The sequence below is a fragment of the Rhinopithecus roxellana genome, chromosome 13 (assembly GCF_007565055.1).
Source record: "Rhinopithecus roxellana isolate Shanxi Qingling chromosome 13, ASM756505v1, whole genome shotgun sequence".
Classification (NCBI taxonomy): domain Eukaryota; kingdom Metazoa; phylum Chordata; class Mammalia; order Primates; family Cercopithecidae; genus Rhinopithecus; species Rhinopithecus roxellana.
Window position 1 is genome coordinate 102,381,694 of NC_044561.1, and position 18,477 is coordinate 102,400,170.

The 18,477-nt window shown below is 36.9% G+C and overlaps 1 protein-coding gene across 1 annotated transcript in view; it reads right to left on the reverse strand.

Annotated features, from left to right (window-relative positions):
* RAD21L1 (RAD21 cohesin complex component like 1) overlaps positions 1-18,477 on the reverse strand; it is a 28,318-nt gene that overhangs the window by 9,687 nt on the left and 154 nt on the right. The window contains exons 2-11 of the mRNA XM_030915766.1: positions 16,152-16,327; positions 14,737-14,866; positions 13,107-13,200; positions 10,433-10,539; positions 6,422-6,592; positions 4,932-5,027; positions 3,905-4,018; positions 1,474-1,700; positions 1,127-1,226; positions 151-275 (exon numbers count right to left, since the gene is read on the reverse strand). Coding sequence (XP_030771626.1) covers positions 151-275; positions 1,127-1,226; positions 1,474-1,700; positions 3,905-4,018; positions 4,932-5,027; positions 6,422-6,592; positions 10,433-10,539; positions 13,107-13,200; positions 14,737-14,866; positions 16,152-16,295 — 1,308 coding nt within the window. The 5' untranslated portion in view covers positions 16,296-16,327. The remainder of the gene's footprint in view (positions 1-150; positions 276-1,126; positions 1,227-1,473; positions 1,701-3,904; positions 4,019-4,931; positions 5,028-6,421; positions 6,593-10,432; positions 10,540-13,106; positions 13,201-14,736; positions 14,867-16,151; positions 16,328-18,477) is intronic.

Sequence of the window (18,477 nt, forward strand, 5' to 3'; positions counted from 1 at the left end):
TTTTACCCTGCTACTTAGTAAACAAATTGCAAAACAACTTAAAATGAAATATGAATATACAAATGTAAGAAAATATACCAGAGTCCCAACATTCCTTTACTATATCTGTAGAAAATAAAATATGTTTACGATTCTCTCTGGATAACTTACCTCAGAGTTAATATGTTTATTGGTATCCTCATAAGAGCTATGCTGAGATCCACCAATCACATCCTTCCAAGTTTGAGGTTTACTTAACTCTTGCTGGGAATTTGGCTCTTGCATCATGAATGTCTCTAAATTATCAAGGAAATAAAGACAATTTCACCAAAATATCTTTCAAACTTGAATTGTGATATGGTTGTAACAAAAGAAAACTTCTGACAGACACGTTGGGATCCAAGAATTTAAGCAAAGGATACACAAACTTTCTTATTGCTCCCAAGTCTCACATATGTATCTTCCCTTTCCTGTCCTCTGTCTCTTTATCACCTCCACTCCCCATTCTCTGCCAACCATCTCCTCTACACACGCTCTCACACATTCACTCACAAGACAACATGGATAACTCAAGCCTATTGTGGTATATCGTTCAGTAGATTTAATGCCTTCAGGAAGGATGATCAGGAAGTGGAGGTTCCCTCATCACATCAATTGGTTTTATTATTACTTTATAATTATCATGATAATAATCAGTAATTATTAATATTCCATGTGCCTTTTGGGTAGACAGAAATACCCGTCTCAAGTTAACTGTATTAAGTGCTGTTCTTATCCTTACATGACTTTTCATGTTAGTTGTTTTACATTGAAACGTTATCTTGCTAGATAGAAAGATTTTCTTTTTTGAGGATTTTTGAGTACTGCCTTTGAGAGTGAAGGAGGTAGAAAAAGTGATAATAAGAATGGTTTACATAGTATATATACTTCATCTTTTTAATGAAATCTCTGGGACAAAAATTAATCCAAAATGCAGAAAAATGCAATACTGAAGTAATAATTTCATTTAAGTTCAACTACTCTTCCAGAGTTAGCATTTATACTTGAGAACATGGAATTGGATCCCATCTTCATTTTGAAATTTAAAACATCAAATTTTTGTTGCCACAACATTCCCCTCAACATCAAGAGAATTAAGAAATCTCACCTATGATATTTTGGTTTCCCACTTCTTCCCTTACTGACTCCTTCTGTATCATTTTTCTTCCAAGTTTAAAGCCAGAGGACAGAAAGCATTTTGTAAACAACTGTAAAAATACACACTTTTGTTTTTTTTGTTTTTGCACCAGCAAAGCAATTCAAGAAAACACAAGCACATATCTAAAAAGGAAAAACTATAATTCATACACACAATCCAGAAAATTAATTCAAAATGAGGAAGTACTTTTTTGCAAGTTTAAATTCTGTTATGTATGTATGTAAAGATGTGTTTATTATTTATTTATTTATTTATAACCAGACATTGCTGTCATGTAGAAGTATAGAAACTGTTACCATTTTCAGTTCAGCATGAATCAAATCCTGGGCAGCAGTTGACAGAAGTGTATCCACTCCTCCCCTCTTCTTCCACATCATCAATCTTTGGGTAGGAGGTGCAAGTTCCAAAACCATGAGGGTGTCCACAAAGGAAGTAAGCTGTTTATGTATAACTTTGCTACTGAGCTCCTTGACAGGATCTATGAGCAATCTCCTCTTTTTACCTTTCCTTTTCTCAGCAATGTCTAAATATAAGAAATAGGCACAAATGTGATTGGTTATACAGCTTTCTAAAATCATATTGTAGACACTAAATACTTAAGAAATTTCTAAGCCAGGCACAGTGGCTCATGCCTGCAATCCTGGCACTTCAAGAGGCTGAGGTGGGCAGATTGCTTGGGCCCAGGAGTTCAAGTCCAGCCTGGGCAACATGGCTAAACCCTATCTCTACAGAAAATACAAAAATTAGCCACAGAATGCACAAAAATGCACCTGTAAACCCAGCTACTCAGGAGGCTGAGATGGGTGGATCCCTTAAGCCTGAGTGGCAGAGGCTGAAGTGAACTGAGACCATACCACTACACTCCAGACTGGGCAACAGAGCAAGACCCTATCTCCAAAAAAGAAAAGAAATTTCTACCACAGTACAACATACAGTGTTGCATTGGAAAGAAAATCCCTTCTCCCCTCTGAAAATTATGCTGAGCAACCAATAGCTGATACATTTTGTCAGGTGTTGCTTGGAAGTGCTTAGAGAGGGATCTACCTGTTAAGTGAGCAACTGAGGAAATGTGGGGAAGAGGGAATTCAACCTATCTGGAGGTTCCTTAAAATGCTTATGTAATAGAATAACTTTCTACAACACTAATTTGTATTTGTCCAGTGTATTTTTCCCTCTGCCACTGAAATTCATAGACATTCCAAGCAGGTTCCATAGGATTTCACTCCATCAGGGAATTTTAGCAGGCAGAAAGCAGAAGTTAAGCTTTTCTTTAGTAAAGCTCTAAAAGGGGAGAGAGGGTTAGATTTCTCAGAATGGATAAAGATCCAAGATCAATGGAGCCAAAAGGTACAGGAACCTGCTTGCTGGCTGATGTGCCTCAGTAAAATCCCAGGAACGAGGCAAGATACTGGATAGGTTGGCTATGTGATGATCCCCAAGGCTATGTAAGCTGGAGCACTGAGAACCACAAATTGGTATGGCTGATAACCAGAGGTTCCCTTCTACCTTCCACCTTCTATACCCCTCCCCCAAACTCTGGAACTACATGATGGAAAGAAGACAGGGAAGCTACACAGATTGAATTTCCTGCCAGCCTAGTGAGATAGAGGCTCAGTGGTGAACTCAGTTAAAAAAAAAAAAAAAAAAAAAAAGCTTTACTGTTTGAATGCCTGAGTTTATAAACTGAAATTCACATCAATTATACTACCTACAAACTAGGATGTTTCTAAATGACCTAGTTATATTAGTTAGTTATATTAGTTATATTAGACTAGTAGTTATATTAGACTCATACTTACTACTTATCCCTAAAACATGATGTTTGAAGTTAAGTGCTAGAAGTCATTGTGCCTCTCTTCTTACCCTTTTATTCTGCCTTATATTATATTCACTTGCATGATTATTTATCTTCCTAACTAGATTGTTTTCTAAGCTTCTTAAAAGCAAAATGTGTGTGTCTTCTTTATTCCCATGCCCACCACAGAGTAATGGCTCAATACATTCCTAAACTGAACTTAGTTTAAAATTTTTCAGTTTCCCAAACTGGATACATGGTTTGAACAGGACTGAATATAATGCAAGTGATACAGAGATACAGGACAAATGAGCCCCAGAGTGGAGCTTAGCCCATCTGGGTTCTTGGCTTTGTCCAGGAAAAGAATTCAAGGGCAAGTCAGAGGTAGAAGAAAACAGCTTTACTGAATAGGCAGTGTTACAGCTCTGGTGGTGTTACAGCTCTAGCATTGTGACTGCTGCTACAGCGCAGGGCTACCCAGTAGGCCCAGACTAGCAGCTCAGGGCAGTTTTGCAGTGATATTTATACCCACTTTTAATTGCATGCAGATTAAGGGGGCCGGTTTATGCGGAGAAGGAGTAGTAATCACTGGGTCATCGCCATGGAAAAGGGTGAATTCCCGGTGTTGCCATGGCAGCAGTAAATTGACATGGCATACTGGTGGGTGCATCTGATTGAAAGCTCCCCCCACCCACCTTGTAACTAATCATCATCTGGTCCGGCGTCCAACCCCCAATTCTAGAGTTGAGTCCCACTTCCTACCTCAAAAGGATCATCTAAAATTTCCTTCACGGTCTTCTCCTCTATTGTATTACAAGTGCTAGTACTAGATTGACTACCTCCTATAATATTTCAGTGATTATTCAAACATCTCAAAGTAAATAAGTTAACAGTGTATTAAAAATTAAAACAAAATGATAAATGCCTCTGACCTGAAATATCAATTGGATCAAGGGTAAATCCTTCCTCTTCAGTTGATAATAATGTTGTTTCATTCATTTTTTCATTTTCAGGTACACATATACACTCTGGGTTATCTGGTTCAACTAATCAACATCCACATAAAAGAAATTGTAAAAATGACAGTTAGGATGCAGGGTAGAGGACTGTGTGAGAATTAAAGACAAAGATAAACTAACTGAAGATTCATATTACTAACTGGAACATCTGAATTCTTAGAATCATTTATTTAATAGAGTTGAAGAAGCTTACAGATTATATGGTCTGGGACCAATAGTATTCAAGTAAGTCAAGTATCATCATCCCCTTTTGCACATGAGACATCTAAGGGTGGGTTAAAGTCATGCAGATGTGAAAACAGTGGTGGCAACCACAGTAAATGACTGATAAAAATTTGACTATATGTCTGCTAAAAAAAATTGTATTCTGTTAAATACTTATCAGTTGACCCATAAAAAACCATAAGTAAAATTTTATTACTTAGCTCTTTGTATTTTCCGTTTCTACTATTGTTTTTAGAAAGCAAATATAACATCAAAAATTGTGGCTAATCAAAAATGGGGCTAATTGTACTTTTAATTCTTAAGAAAAATCAGACTAAAATACCTCAAATCATCTGAAGTACTTCCATATGAATTTCAAGTAGGGAAAATATCCTCAATTTATAATTTCTCTCAAATTGTATGTAGCTTATCAAACCATACTAGTTAATAAATTTTCTTACTATGTACCATATACTATTTTAATAATTCAAAAGCACAATATTTTGGCAGAGCATTCTCATGCTAAACCCAATCCGGGCTAAATACCCTTCAATGTACCTTTCTCAGAGTCCAATTTCCTATTTTATATTGTCTACAGTCAGATTGTTAACAGAGTCTGAAGGACATTGTTCTTTGTCTCTCACTATACTATATTGCTACTTAAATTCAGAAGTTCTGAGGCTTAATTTAAACATTAGTACCCACTACTTTCTCATAAAGGAAAATTTCAACCTACCTGCTAAACTACTGGGAGGCTCAGGAGGCAGGGAAATTTCTCTGTTCAAATGCATGTCTTCTAACAGGATATTCTGATCATCTTGCAATAGATTGTCTTGAAAAACACAATGAATACTTTTTCATACAGATGGGAATCTGTCATTTGTTCACTAAACATTTATTAATGTTATTTTATGCATTTCATTGTAAAGGAATAACTAGATTTTTAATGTAAACTAGAGAATTTTTAAAAAGATTTGATAGGAACAGTCAATAAACAATCTTTAACGTGCATTTCGGCTGGGCGCAGTGGCTCGCTCCTGTAATCCCAGCACTTTGGGAGGCTGAGGCAGGTGGATCACCTGAGGTCAGGAGTTCGAGACCAGCCTGACCAACATGGTGAAACCCTGTCTCTACTAAAAATAGAAAAAAAAGTTAGCTAGGCGTTGTGGTAGGCACCTGTAATCCCAGCTACTCAGGAGGCTGAGGCAGGAAAATCACTTGAACCCACGTGGCGGAGGTTGCAGTGAGCCGAGATGGTGCCATTGCACTCCAGCCTGGGTGACACAGCAAGGCTCCGTCTCAATCATAATCATAATCATAATCATAAATAAAACGTGCATTTGGACTTCTCAGTTTTTGTCTATCCGATTTCTATGACTATTTTATAATGTGAAATAGTCTATATTAAGAGTAAAACAGGCCAGGCGCGGTGGCTTACGCCTGTAATCCCAGCACTTTGGTAGGCCCAGGCGGGTGGATCAGGAGGTCAGGAGATCGAGACCATCCTGGCTAACATGGTGAAACCCTGTCTCTACTAAAAATACAAAAAATTAGCCGAGCATGGTGGCAGGCGCCTGTAGTCCCAGCTACTCGGGAGGTTGAGGCAGGAGAATGGTGTGAACCCGGGAGGCAGAGCTTGCAGTGAGCCAAGATCGCGCCACTGTACTCCAGCCTGGGCGACTGAGTGAGACTCCGTCTCAAAAAAAAGAGTAAAACAAATAAAACTGATAAAATAAAGAAGGCAATAAATTGGTAGAAGGCCTTGAGGATAGGTAGAGGTATTTGATACAGTAAGTCATGGGGACCCAAGGCACTTAAGCAGATGAATATAAATATAAAATAATAATATAAAATTCTAGAAAAATACCTTAGCTGCCCCACAATGTATGTTAAAGAAAACAATGTTTTCCAGTACATAGTGTAGTATATTTTATAAGGAATATACTAACCTCACTCTCTTCCTTCCAAGAATTAGGAATTTGTAAAAATAAAAACAAGCAGTAGTTCATAACCTCTATAGAAAATATATTTAAACAGATGGCTATTTACTTAGGCCTAGCCTAAATGTTTAAACATGCCATAGACTTTGAAAACTTCTATAAAAAATGTATTGACCTACATAACACAAAAACATATTTGAAATTTTACATTGATATAATAAATCTAATACATTATAGTAATTTGATTAAAATAAATATTTTATTTCTACATGACCAGATAGCATACCAATCATTTCTCCTGCAGCTCCTTCATCTCCAAACCCATCTCCACTGTGATAGAACACAGATCTTTCTCCAGTGAGGCTTCCAGAACTATGTTCAATTAAAGGACCACTGGAATTCAGTAATATGTTATCATCAAAGAAGCTATATCTTCTGAGAATTTCAGATTCCTCCCCTAAATAAATATATATCATTAATACTAATTCATAGAAACACAGAATTTTACAGTTAGAAGGAAATTCAGATATCATCTAGCATAATCCTGTCATCCAACACCTCATTTTATAGATGAAGAGAATGGCTGAAAGACTTACTTGAATTATTCAACTAAAGTCACTCAGTTAATCAGTAGAGACTGGATTTTTAGTCTAATGACCTTTCAAATACAATGGGAAAAAATGCCAAAATATTACATAGAGTTTATAGTTGTGATATAATTTAATAACTTCCTAAGGTAAAAGTACTATGGAAAATAATTTCTTCTATTTTAGGTAAGTAAGTTCTGCTTGACCAAGTATATTTCATAGTATTTCAAGGACAATTGCTTGTATTGTTCATGCATAGTGGAGGTTTGGAAAATAAGGAACATGTCAGTCATCTTAGGAAATGGAAACACAGGTAAAATATTAAAGAATGGGCTTACAACATTCATTCAATAGAAATCGAATATGCTAGGAAGTAGTGACACAGGTCTGAAAAAAAAAAAAAAAACCCGTCAGCTAACAATAACTGAGTGTTTATAGTATGTATTATATTATGTAATAGAAGATACTATTATAATTCTCATTGCACAGATGAGGAAACATAGGCACAGAAAGGTTTTGTAACTTGCACACAGTCACACTTTAATAAATGACAGAGTTAGGATCTGAATCCAGCTCTGATTCCAAAGCCTACATCCTGACAATCACAACACTACACTGACAGTTCCAGGGGACCAGAAGTCAGCTTTTCACCAGAAATCAGTTATTTCCCTGTCTTGGATTTGAATCTCTAGGTCCAGGAGTCTGAAATCCCAGAGGTCCAAGGTTAGTCTTCTCTTCCCTCTAACAACCCATGTTAGTGTTAGACAGTAAAGAAAATCATGAAGTATTACCATATTGAAAATTCTTCTATAGACCTAAATCTTCTAGAATGGAAGAGTGGAAAAAAACAACTATCATGACAATGGATTAAAGAATTGCTCAGAAAAAAAGACTAAATTACTTTTTAAAAAACTAAGAATATATTCACATCATCCAGGTACAGCTTGATAGCTCCCAAAGGAAAAGCCAGCGTTGGTCAGAGAATAAGACTTATGAAGACACTATATTCTCAGCACTGAACATCACAAGAATCTCAGATTACACAAAATACATAAAAGAAATAATCATTGCCTTTGATCTTATATTACAATCCAGAATAAGATGGATTAATTTTAAATATTTCTTAAAGGACATTAGGTTTGAAGCAGTTTTTAAAAAAGAGAAAAATCACATATTGGTGAAGATTAAAGGAAGGAATAAGGGAAATAACCATATGATGTTGTCAGTTATATCCCAACTTTACAAATGGGGCAATAAGGCTGAGAGAGGTTAGGCAATCTGCCCAATATCACACAGCAAATCAATAGAGAAAGTTCAGATTCAAACCCAAATCTGTCCATTTACTAAGAACATGTTCTTCCCACCTTTTAAAATTGTAAAGGAAGATACAGAAATGTGAACAACTAAATTGTACTGGTTGGGTGGCAAGACACTAGACTTGCTAGACTAGAGCAAAAAGTCCACATTAAGAGTAAAATAAATAAAACTGATGAAATAAAGAAGGTGATAAATTGGCAGAGGCCTTGAGTATAGGTAGAGGTATATGATATGGTAAGTCACAGGAACCCAAGGCACTTAAGCAGAGGAATGTGATATATCGAAAATGGAATTTAAAGACAATTGCTCTTACAAAGGCATAAAAAATGTGGGAAGAGACTGAAGGAAGATTTGTAGGAGGGTATTGCAATACTCCAGGTCTTTGGTACTGGTGAACTATATCAGTGGCTAAGGAAATAGAAAAAAGATCGGAGACATTTCAGAATTAACGAACAAACAAACAACTCAGCACTAGTATGAAGTTGACAAAAAGTATAGTTAAAAGTGATGCTGGCTGGGCATGGTGGGTCATGCCTGCAATCCCAGCACTTTGGGAGGCTGAGGAGGGTGGATCACCTGAGGCCAGGAGTTCAAAACCAGCCTGACCAACATGGTAAAACGCTGTCTCTACTAAAAACACAAAAATTAGCCGAGTGTCTTGATGCATGCCTGTAGTCCCAGCTACTCCAGAGGCTGAGGCAGGAGAATCGCTTGAGCCTGGGAGGTGGAGGTTGCAGTGAGCCAAGATAGTGCCACTGCACTCCAGCCTGGGTGACAGAGCGAGACTCCATTAAAAAAGAAGAAGAAAAAAAAAGGGATCCTAAAGTTTCAGGCCCAAATAAGAATAGTAGGGGAATTTGTAAAGAGTGCCTTGGGAGTAGGGAATATGATTACCTCTTTGCCAGTGTGTTCCAATTCTGGGTCTAGGATTATACCCAGTAAGAGATCAGTGCTACTTAAAGTATAATCTGGGGATGGGTACTGGTCCACAAGAAATAAAATACGGAAATAAAAGTACATGTTCAGAAAGTTTTGCAGAAATTTGACAGAGCAATTTTATATATATATTGACTGTAATAACAAAACTTGAGGCTTGTATTTTGATTTTTAATTTTTTAATTTTTCTAATAATTCATTTTATTGTATTTTACAAAGTAAAATATAATACAGATTGAAAATTGACAAAAATTAGAAAACTGGTCCTTCACCACAGGCTGAGAAACACAGCTACAGATATAGGAAGAGTTATGGAAGCAGAGTGAGGATGAGAAGCTGAGTTTGGAGATGTCACTCAAGCATTACTTTCTTGACTCCCTTCCCTGACCAAGATAGACACAGGCTATCTTTCTCCTATGCTCATTGTTTTGGGCACTATAGGAAATTCAAATATGAACGTTACACAGATTCTATCCTCATGGAGTTTGTAGACCAAGACAAGAGGTGTATAAATATCATAAGACAGGGAGTAGTAGATGCCAGAAAAAAAGAGCAAATACTCTACAGTTAAATTACACCATATTGCTTCCATTTTAAAATACACGAGCCAGGCACAGTAGCTCATGCCTATAAACCTAACACTTTGGGAGGCTGAGGCAGGAGGATTGCTTGAGCCTAGAAATTCAAGACCAGTCTGGGCAACATAGGAAGACCCTGTCTTTACAAAAGAGTTTTAAAAAATTAGCTGAGTGTGGTGGTATGCACTTGCAGTCCCAGCTACTCAGGAGGCTGAGGCGGGAAGATAGTGAGCCCAGGTCAAGGCTGCAGTAAGCCATGATCATGCATTCCAACCTGGGCAATGAGAACAAAACCCTGTGTCAAAAATAAAAAAATTAAAAGTAAAGTACAATCGCCTTGCCCAAACAGAGTTTAACATCTTAAAAATCAGTTTATGTTTCACAATCAATATATACGTTTAGTGTGGTAGCGTTTCCTCTTCCTCACCCCCAGGCTGATTTAAAAGGCATTATTTTACAATTGATATTATCATATACCAGAAGAAATAGATTTTGAAGGCATTTCATACAGCATACATATCAAATCTTGTATGTATGTTGACCATCACAACTGTTTATTTACGTGTCTCTCTCACACCCAGTATCTCCTTGAGGGAAGAAACTGCTTCTTTAAATTTTGGTACTGCCCTGTCTATTGATAGCACTTGATACAGAGTAGGTATTCAGTAAATGGTTATACACTGAGAATAGAAGTATATCCTAAGACTGAGTCTTGGCATTGACATCTATACTAGGAAAAGGCAAGGAAAGATGTATTGGGAATTACATTTATGCATCAAAAGATTCACTCTATAGCTACGTCTACTGACATTGTTTCAATACACAAATACAAATATAATTGATTATAATTTGTAATTTTGAGTTCTCAAATATTCTCACCAAAGCTCTCAGCTTGGAAAAGTAGATCATTGTCAAAATTTTCTCTAAGAGTGATTTCTTCTGGTCTGCTTTGGTTCTGAGTAAAGCGTTCTGAAACATCAATAGCACTATGGAGAAATAAAAGGTTGAGAAAAACATGAGAACAGAAAACAATGATACTGTAAAAATATCATTGATATAGTGAAGAAACTAGAACAATTTTCATTTTCTCAATAGTATTACTCATAAACACTAGTTTATTATATATACATGTATATAGATAATCTCTAGGCTCCCAAATCCAATGGTCAATTTTCAGTCCCTTATCTTACTTGCACAAACAAACAGCATTTGACTTAGATGTTGACTTTTGCTATGGCCTAAATGTTTGTGTCTTCCTCACCTCAAATGCATATGTTGAAATCTAATCTCCAATGCAATGATATTAGGAGGTGGGAGCTGTGGCAGGTAATTAGGTCATGAGGGCAGATTCCCATGAATAAGATTAGTGCCTTTATAAAGAGGCCCCAGAAAGCTGCCTCAATCTTTCTACCATGTGAGAATATGGTGAGAAGGTTGCCATCTATGAATCAGGAAGTAGGCTATCACCAGATGATGAATCTGCTGGCAAGTTTATCTGGAATTTCTCAGTCTCCAGAATGATGATAACTAAATTTCTATTGTTAATAAGACACCCAGTTTATGGTATTTTGTTATAGCAGCCCAAACAGACTAAGACAACTCCCTTCCTCATGGAATACATTCTTCTCTTGGCCTCTGAGATATCACTATTTCTCAATTTTCTTCCTACCTGCTCCTTTTCTGTCCCTAATATCCCAGACTAACTACTGGGAATTACCAAATACTCAGTCCTCAGATCCCTCTCTCTCTCTCTTTTTTTTTTAAAGGTATACTCACTACCTTGGGGATCTCTTAGAGTCCATGGTTGAAGTTCCATCTATACACTCACAACTTGCAAATTTATACATCCACATCAGACCTCTCTCCTGAATTTCAGACCCAGAGAGTCAACTACTTACCTACTCCCTTCGATATTGTCTTAGTCCATTCAGGCCACTATAATAAAATAACTTAGACTGGGTAACTTATAAACAACAGAAATTTATTGCTCACAGTCCTGGATGATGGGAAGTCCAAAATCAAGGTGCCAGCAGATTTGGTGTCTGGTGAGGGCCTGTTCCTCATAGATGGTGTCTTTTTGCTGTGACCTCACACAGTGGAAGGGACAAGAAAATTCCTGCAGGTCTCTTTTATAAGGGAACTAATCTCACTTATGATGGTGGAGCCCTTATGACCTAATCACTTCTCTTATGACCTAATCACTTCTCTTATGACCTAATCACCTCTCTTATGACCTAATCACCTCTCTTATGACCTAATCACCTCTCTTATGACCTAATCACCTCTCTTATGACCTAATCACCTCTCTTATGACCTAATCACTTCCAACTCTTTTGTTGTTGTTGTCCTAAAAGGTCATTGTGGCCTCAGAGCCCCACCTCTTAATACCATCACCTTGAAGGTTAGGTTTCAATATATGAATTTTAGAGGAACATATGCATTTAGACCACAACAGATGTGTAACGGTCATCCCAAAACTTATATACAAAACCTAGTTTACTTCCTTCTCTCTGCCCCCTTTAAATCTGATTATCCTAATCTTATTAAGTGTTAACTCTGTTCTCATGCCAAACATCATATAGCATCCTTCATTTTCTCTTAAAGCCATATGCAATTCATCAGCAAATTCTCCTGGCTTTGCCTTCCAGATATATCTGTAAGTTGACTGCTACCACCTGAGTGAGATGAAAACTGAGAACTGATCATAGACACTATATTCTCTTATCTGGACTTCTTACTACAATAACTTTCTCACGGGCTCTTTGATTCCTCCCTTTTCTCTTAGAGTAAGTAGCCAGAGAGATGATGTTGAAATCAAGTCAGATCCCGTCACTTGTCTATTCAAAACCTTCCCGTGCTCCCTGGGTAAAATAAAAGTCCCACTGTAGTGTATCACACCCTACATCATCTGTGTCTCCTGCTACCTCTCTGACTTCATCTCCTACCACTCAGCCCCTCATTTACTCCACTAGAGTCTCACTTGCGTCCTTGCTGGTCCTTGAAAATGTCCAGTGTGTTCTGCTTTAGGGCCTTTCTACTTGCTCTTCCTAGAATATTTTTCCCCCACATTACTGATTTGTTCCTTTACTTCCTTCAGATTTCTGTTCTTACCTTTACAGAAAAGTCTTTCCTGTCTTACTGTTTATTTATTTCATTTTCTATTTCTCTTCACAATGGTGATCATCTCCTGACATACATTTATTTGTTTGTTTATTATCCACCCCAACTAAAATTTAAGATCCATGAGGCCAGCAGCTATGTTTAATTCACTGCTATCTCCTCAGTGCCTAGAACAGTTTCCAGCATATGGAAGGCACCCAGTGAATATTTACTGAATGAATAGATGAATATACTGTCAATATTGCCAACTATACTTCAATCTAATGACATACTTTTGTTGTACTTTGGGATTTTATAACAAATATAAGTCTTTATCAATCACATCTGTACTTGTTCAGTTGTTAACTACATTCCATTTGCCTCAATGAAATTTGAATATAAAAACAAAATATCAAGAAAATTAAATCGAAGGAAAATAAATAAAATATTTTACTTCATATTTTGGGTGTCAAAATCATGAAATTCTTCTGGCAATGTGATAGCATTGTAAGATGCTTCAAAATTCTCTTTTGGAAGGTCAACCAGTCCTGAAAAGAATAAAAAATCACACTCAATAAGCAGCAATGCTATATAAAATAAAGAACTCCCAACTAACTCCATATTCTTTTACTGGACTACTGCATATTCTAACTAGTTTTCTTCCATCTACTCCTACCCTTTTGTAGTGCATTATTTACAAAGCAGACAGAGTAATATTTCAAAAAACTAATCAGATTAGATGTCTCTAAAACTTATAATGACTTAGTGACTTCTCCAGTGCATTTAATAAAATCAAAATTTCGAATTGGAGCCTCTGTAGCTCTACAAACCTATCAGGCATCATCTAATGACATTCACCATACTGACCATACTAGCCTTTTTGTTCCCTGAAAAAGTCAAGCATTTTTCCACCTGAAGACCTTTGCTCTTGCAGTTTCCTCTGCCTAGAATGTCATTCCCTCAGGGACTTTTTACATGGCTGGGTAGTTCTCATTTTTTAAGTCTGAGCTTAAATTCTATCCTCTCAGAAAGGTTTTTCCCAATTATTTTAACTAAAGCGAATTTCTGTTATTTTCTGTTGTAGCACTCTGTTTATTTTCCTTTATAGCACAATTACAATTGACAATTACTGTAATAAGTTTTTAAAATACTTAAATTATTTGATTTCCTCACCTGACTGAAAAGGATCTTATTTATCTTGTTTGTTTGTCTTTGTAACCCAGAGCCTAACATAGTGGTTGGTACAAAGTATGAAATCAATAAATATTTGTGGAATATGTAAAAAAAAAATGAACAAATGAATCATACTTGATATGAATATAAATCTACCTAGAGATTATACGAATATTTTAAATGAAGAAGATTAAAAAAAATCTGTCAATCCTGATTCAACAAATGTTGATTGAGGGAACGGTATGTGCAAGGCACTGAGACAGATACTATAAGAGATTCAGAAAATAGTTATGACAAAGACCTTGCCTTTAAGAAGCTTGAAGACTAGTGACAGAGGCAAGATCCATACCTAAATAGCCGTAATACAAGGTGGAAAATAAAAAATGTCTTCAAAGTGAAACAGATGCTACATAAATTTTGAAGGCATTATATTTATGACATATGTATATCTCTGGCACTTTGGAATGCTTAGGAATTTTTGATACGTCATAAGTAGCATGCTGCTTGGAGTCTTGAGAATTCTGAAAACAATTACAATTACTGATATTTCTGTTTTGTCAATCATACTATTTCTAATTTCTCTCATAAAAGCCAAAACAGACATGACAAACTAAATGCCCATTAAAAACAGAATATCAGAGTTTCTTATGCAAGTGTAGTGGCTTTAAGTATATGTCTTACATAAACATGCAGGAACATTACAAGTTTTGGAAAGCATAACCTTTTCCTGCAGGCATACAAAAAGAGCAAGGAAATGCATACAATTTATCCTCAACCATGGAAACTTAGATTCATTCAAAACTACGTCTACATTCACCATACTCCCCTGAAGTATATTAAAAGAGCCCACCCCCAATTAAAATGCAAAAGGGAACCAAGAAGAGTGAGACAAATCAATATTACACGTATACCTGGGCGAAATGTCATCTTCATTTTAAGAAATGCTTCACTGCAATCTGCCAAAAGATATTTTGCCTTCCTGTTATAGATTCGAACAACTCCCAAAAGAAGGTGTCCTGAAGTTCGAAGTGCTATTTTCACCTTTCAATAATTTTTGAAGTATTAGAAGAGTAAAAATTAGGTTCATAAATCCTATTCTTTGAAAGTTACTTACATCGTAAGATTTGGTTCTCTTAAAAAAGCAGATATTTTGTATTCTTATTTAAAGTAAATCACTTTTTACCTCACCTTGCAAAATGATTTTTTTATTCTTATTTAAGGGAATTAATCTAACATGGTATTTAAGTGAAGTATACTATTATTGGTATTATGAGAGGAATATAAACTCTGTAGTCAGAATTGGGTTCAGGTCTTGGTTCAGTTGCTGAGGCTGTCACTTAACCTTCCTGAACTTCAGTTTAATAAAAATGGCTATAATTTATTTTTTTAAAATTATTATTATTTTGGAGATGGAGTCTCGCTCTGTTACCCAGGCTGCAGTGCAGTGGTGCAATCTCGGCTCACTGCAACCTCCGCCTCCTGGGTTCAAGCAATTATCCTGCCTCAGCCTCCCCACAATTTATTACATACTTATTTTATGCCAGGCATTGTCCTAAGAGCTTTTCATACATTAACTTATTTAATTTTGACAACAGCCTCTATTTACAGAAGAAAAAACTGAGACTCAGATATTTTAAGTAGGATGCCCAAAGTAATATAATTATTAAGTGATAAAGCAATAATTAAATATAAATTTGACCAACTCAAAACATGCTAACCACAGTTCACAGAAGCTAAAAGAAGCCGACTTCATAGGGTTGTTGTAAAGATTAAATAGATTTATAGGCATAAAGTCCAGTCCAGTGCCTAACACACCACAGACTTTCAATTTGTCCTTCTTTAAAGTTGAAAAATACTTAACTTATAACAATATTAAATACTGTAATGCAAATTCTAATCAATGTTTTAGTGTTTTATAATGAACATAGTACTTTACTGTTTATGACATATTTTCACATATTTTTGGATTTATAACCAGTCCTCTTTCTTTCTACCCTCCTCATTTGTTCATTATTTTCTAAGAGATGCTTATTAAGTACCTACTATGTTTACTGTATTTTGTTAGTGAATAAGAAAGGAATATGAATATGAATAAAATATGGCCTTCATCCCTTAGGGTCCAATCTATCTATGATAGATATATGAAAAAGTTAATTACCAACAGAAACCAATACGTTTGTTATAACACTAAATGCTACAGGAATTAAAGACCATTTGACAAGTAAAACTTCCTTGAAAATGTATTTCATGATATAAGTGTATCTTAATGCCTTTCCTCCTCCAAAGTCATGGTAAATACAAGCTATCATTTTAATCAGCAACATACCTTGGGTGAAAGAATTTTTTCAATGGTTATCTCCAGATTACATTCAAATACATGGGACTTTGTGAGTTTCTTCTCCCAGTGAGCTGCAAGCCATATTTTGGCCAATGGCCCTCGTTTACTCATAAGCACATGTGTGTAGAACATGTTGCCTGTATTCCTTACTTGTATTTAACAAACTAGAGAGAACACGAAAAGATACTTAAAATTTTATTACAAAAACTTTTTATTGCTATTTTATAAGAAAAATATTCATTAATTCTACAAAATAACATTCAGATTGTGTTCTAATCGAGTTATTCAATACAAGTTATTCTCTTGTAAATAAGAGAAATTTATTTAGAATGTAAAATTATAACCTAATGACAAAGCTGTAGTAAATTGTGAACTACACCTCTACATCTGGCTTAAATGCATCCTGATTAATGATTTCTTCTTACACTTCAGTTATTTTATCCAAAAAAGGATTTGAGTTCTCTTCTTACTAACATGGTCAAATAAATAAAGGAGGAAGACTGAAAATATAAGATATGGAAATAGGAAAGAAACAAGAGTAGGAAAAGGCAGACAAAACCAAGAAAAGCTAATACAGGGCACGTCTTTTCTAAAACTTAAGAATTTAAGAAGTGTTGGATTATTGATTTATATGCAGGTGTTGGAATTTCATTGCCCTCTTCAAGATGCTCTGGTTTATTCAACAACATTTTAATTTTTGAAGTTAAAATCATGGAATTCCAAAAAGTGGAGTGGAGTTTCCACTCCATAAAGTGGAAAAATGAAGAAAACAAGAAACTATAGGAAAATAATTAGAAGGCAAGGGAAGAAACAAGAATCAAATTTAAATGTTTTGAAATAAGAACAATAAAAGAAAATCTTCACTTAAAGAGAAGGAATTAATGCACATTTTTACAAACTGTACTATTCTTGGTAACACCGTAGGGCTCTATTACTAAGCTAAAGATGAGAAGGGATCTTATAGCACTTTGGTTGACTTCTAGGAAAAATCAAATTATTGCTTACATATAAGTAAATTTACACTGCCACAATGGAAGCTTCTTTTTGCTTCTTTTCTACTTATTTCTACTTAAGAGAAAACTGAGCCAAGACAAACACAAAGTTGGCCACAGAATTAAAAACTTAGGTAAACTTCGATCAGTGTCCATTTGTACCGCAAGAATTCAATCATTATGCCCCAACTAAAGGTGACGCAATCCGCCAAACCATGTTCCCCTACGGGGCAGCTGGAAATTTTAATGTATATGGCTTGTGCCTTGCGTTGGTTCCACTGCTTTCCTTTTTAGTCTGTGTTTCGCTATCTCTGAATAAATTCCTATTTATCTTTTTAAATTGCTCCCAGTGGTGTGAGGTACTTTTAAAATGTACTTTTTGGCCTGGTGCAGTGGCTCACGCCTGTAATCCCAACATTTTGGGAGGCTGAGGTGGGCGGGTCACTTTGATGCCAGGAATTGGAGACCAGCCTGGCCAACATGGTGAAACCCTGTCTCTACTAAAAATACAAAAAGTAGCCAGGCACGGTGGCGGGCATTGTAATCCCAGCTACTTGGGAGGCTGAGGTAGGAGAATCGCTTGAACCCGGGAGACGAGGCTGCAGCGAGCCGAGATCGCACTACTGCACTCCAGCCTGGGCGACAGAGGGAGACTCCTCAAAAAAATAAAATGTACTTTTTAAGTGATGGACTTCTTAAAAAAAAAAAAAAAAAAAGCAGAAACCACAAATCCTGCGATTTACTATTCCTGAGACATTGATTTTCCCGAACACATATTACCTACCCTTTTTCCCCTGGCCACAAAATATGCACACAAACTCCCCCCCACCCCATCCCCCCACCACGTCCTGGAGGCTATTTCTATCTCTAGATTGAACTGACTTCGTGCAAAGTGAAGCTAACGGGATGGGGCCAATCCGTGGGAACCTGTCCCTGAAGGGCAGAGTGGCGGCTGTGGCGGGGAGGGAGGGAGGAAGGGGCCGGAAGGAGACCAGGCGAGGACCCTGGGAGAGGGGAGTTGGGGGAGAGGAGAGTGGGGAGAGAGGGGTGAGCCAGAGAGGGCAAGACCCTTCGGAGGGTGAGGGAGGGGAAAGCAAAGTGCTGGGCTGGGAGGAGCTGACGGCCACCCTCAGGGGCAGGGGGACGCCAAAGGCTCCTCCACAGACGACTCCTCAGAATGCAGGGCCGGGTGCTCACAGAGGGAAATTGAGGCCACAGCGCCCATTTTCTTCCGCGTGCGGGCGAGGAGACCCCGGGTCGCGCGCCCAGCCCCAGCTGGGCTGCGGGCGACGACCTTTCTTCCTCAGGCCGGACCCTCCCGG